The sequence below is a fragment of the Rhincodon typus genome, unplaced genomic scaffold, assembly GCF_021869965.1.
Source record: "Rhincodon typus isolate 14 unplaced genomic scaffold, sRhiTyp1.1 hic_rhity00011988, whole genome shotgun sequence".
NCBI lineage: Eukaryota > Metazoa > Chordata > Chondrichthyes > Orectolobiformes > Rhincodontidae > Rhincodon > Rhincodon typus.
In genome coordinates this window covers 6176-6880 of record NW_025977626.1, presented here as the reverse complement: position 1 = coordinate 6880, position 705 = coordinate 6176, and the positions used below count along the sequence as shown (strand labels likewise).

The window sequence follows — 705 nt, the reverse complement described above, 5'->3', positions numbered from 1 at the left end:
TGGGAGGGAGTGTCTGGGTGAGGGTGGGAGGGAGTGTCTGGGTGAGGATGGGAGGGAGTGTCTGGGTGAGGGTGGGAGGGATTGTCTGGGTGAGGGTGGGGAGGGAGTGTCTGGGTGAGGGTGGGATGGAGTGTCTGAGATTGGTGGATGTGTGGGCAGTGGTTGGGGAAGAGGTGGTGAGTGTTTGAGTATGAAAGGTGGCAGTATGAGTAGTGGGGATGTTGAGACTGAAGCTCTGTCCATCTGCACAGACAGCACACACTCTCCTCTTTACACTGTTCGAGCTGGCTCGTAATCCATCAGTTCAAACTGCCCTCCGTGATGAGGTGACTGCAGCTTACCGTGAGGCTCAGGGTGATGTGTGTAAATTAATGAGCTCTGTTCCACTGCTCCGAGCTGCGATCAAGGAAACCTTACGGTAAGGTATTCATTAACCACTGGCCCCTATATTAGAGAGAGAGGGGGGAATCAGCCAGGGATCCTGCTCCCGGTCACTGCCCACTGACCCCTATATTAGAGAGAGAGGGGGAATTCAGCCAGGGATCCTGTTCCCGGTCACTGCCCACTGACCCCTATTTGAGAGAGAGGGGGGGAAATCAGCCAGGGATCCTGCTCCTGGTCACTGCCTACTGACCCCTATATTAGAGACAGAGAGGGCGGAAATCAGCCAGGGTTCCTGTTCCCAGTCACTGTCCACTGACCCCT

The 705-nt window shown here is 55.5% G+C and overlaps 1 protein-coding gene across 1 annotated transcript in view; it reads left to right on the top strand.

Annotated features, from left to right (window-relative positions):
• Positions 1-218: 218 nt before the first annotated feature.
• The window catches only part of LOC125482538 (cholesterol side-chain cleavage enzyme, mitochondrial-like), a gene marked incomplete at its 3' end in the record, with an annotated part of 2288 nt that continues 1801 nt past the window's right edge, over positions 219-705 (top strand). Inside the window, exon 1 of the mRNA XM_048594628.1 lies at positions 219-418. Within this exon, the coding sequence (XP_048450585.1) occupies positions 219-418 (200 nt within the window). The remainder of the gene's footprint in view (positions 419-705) is intronic.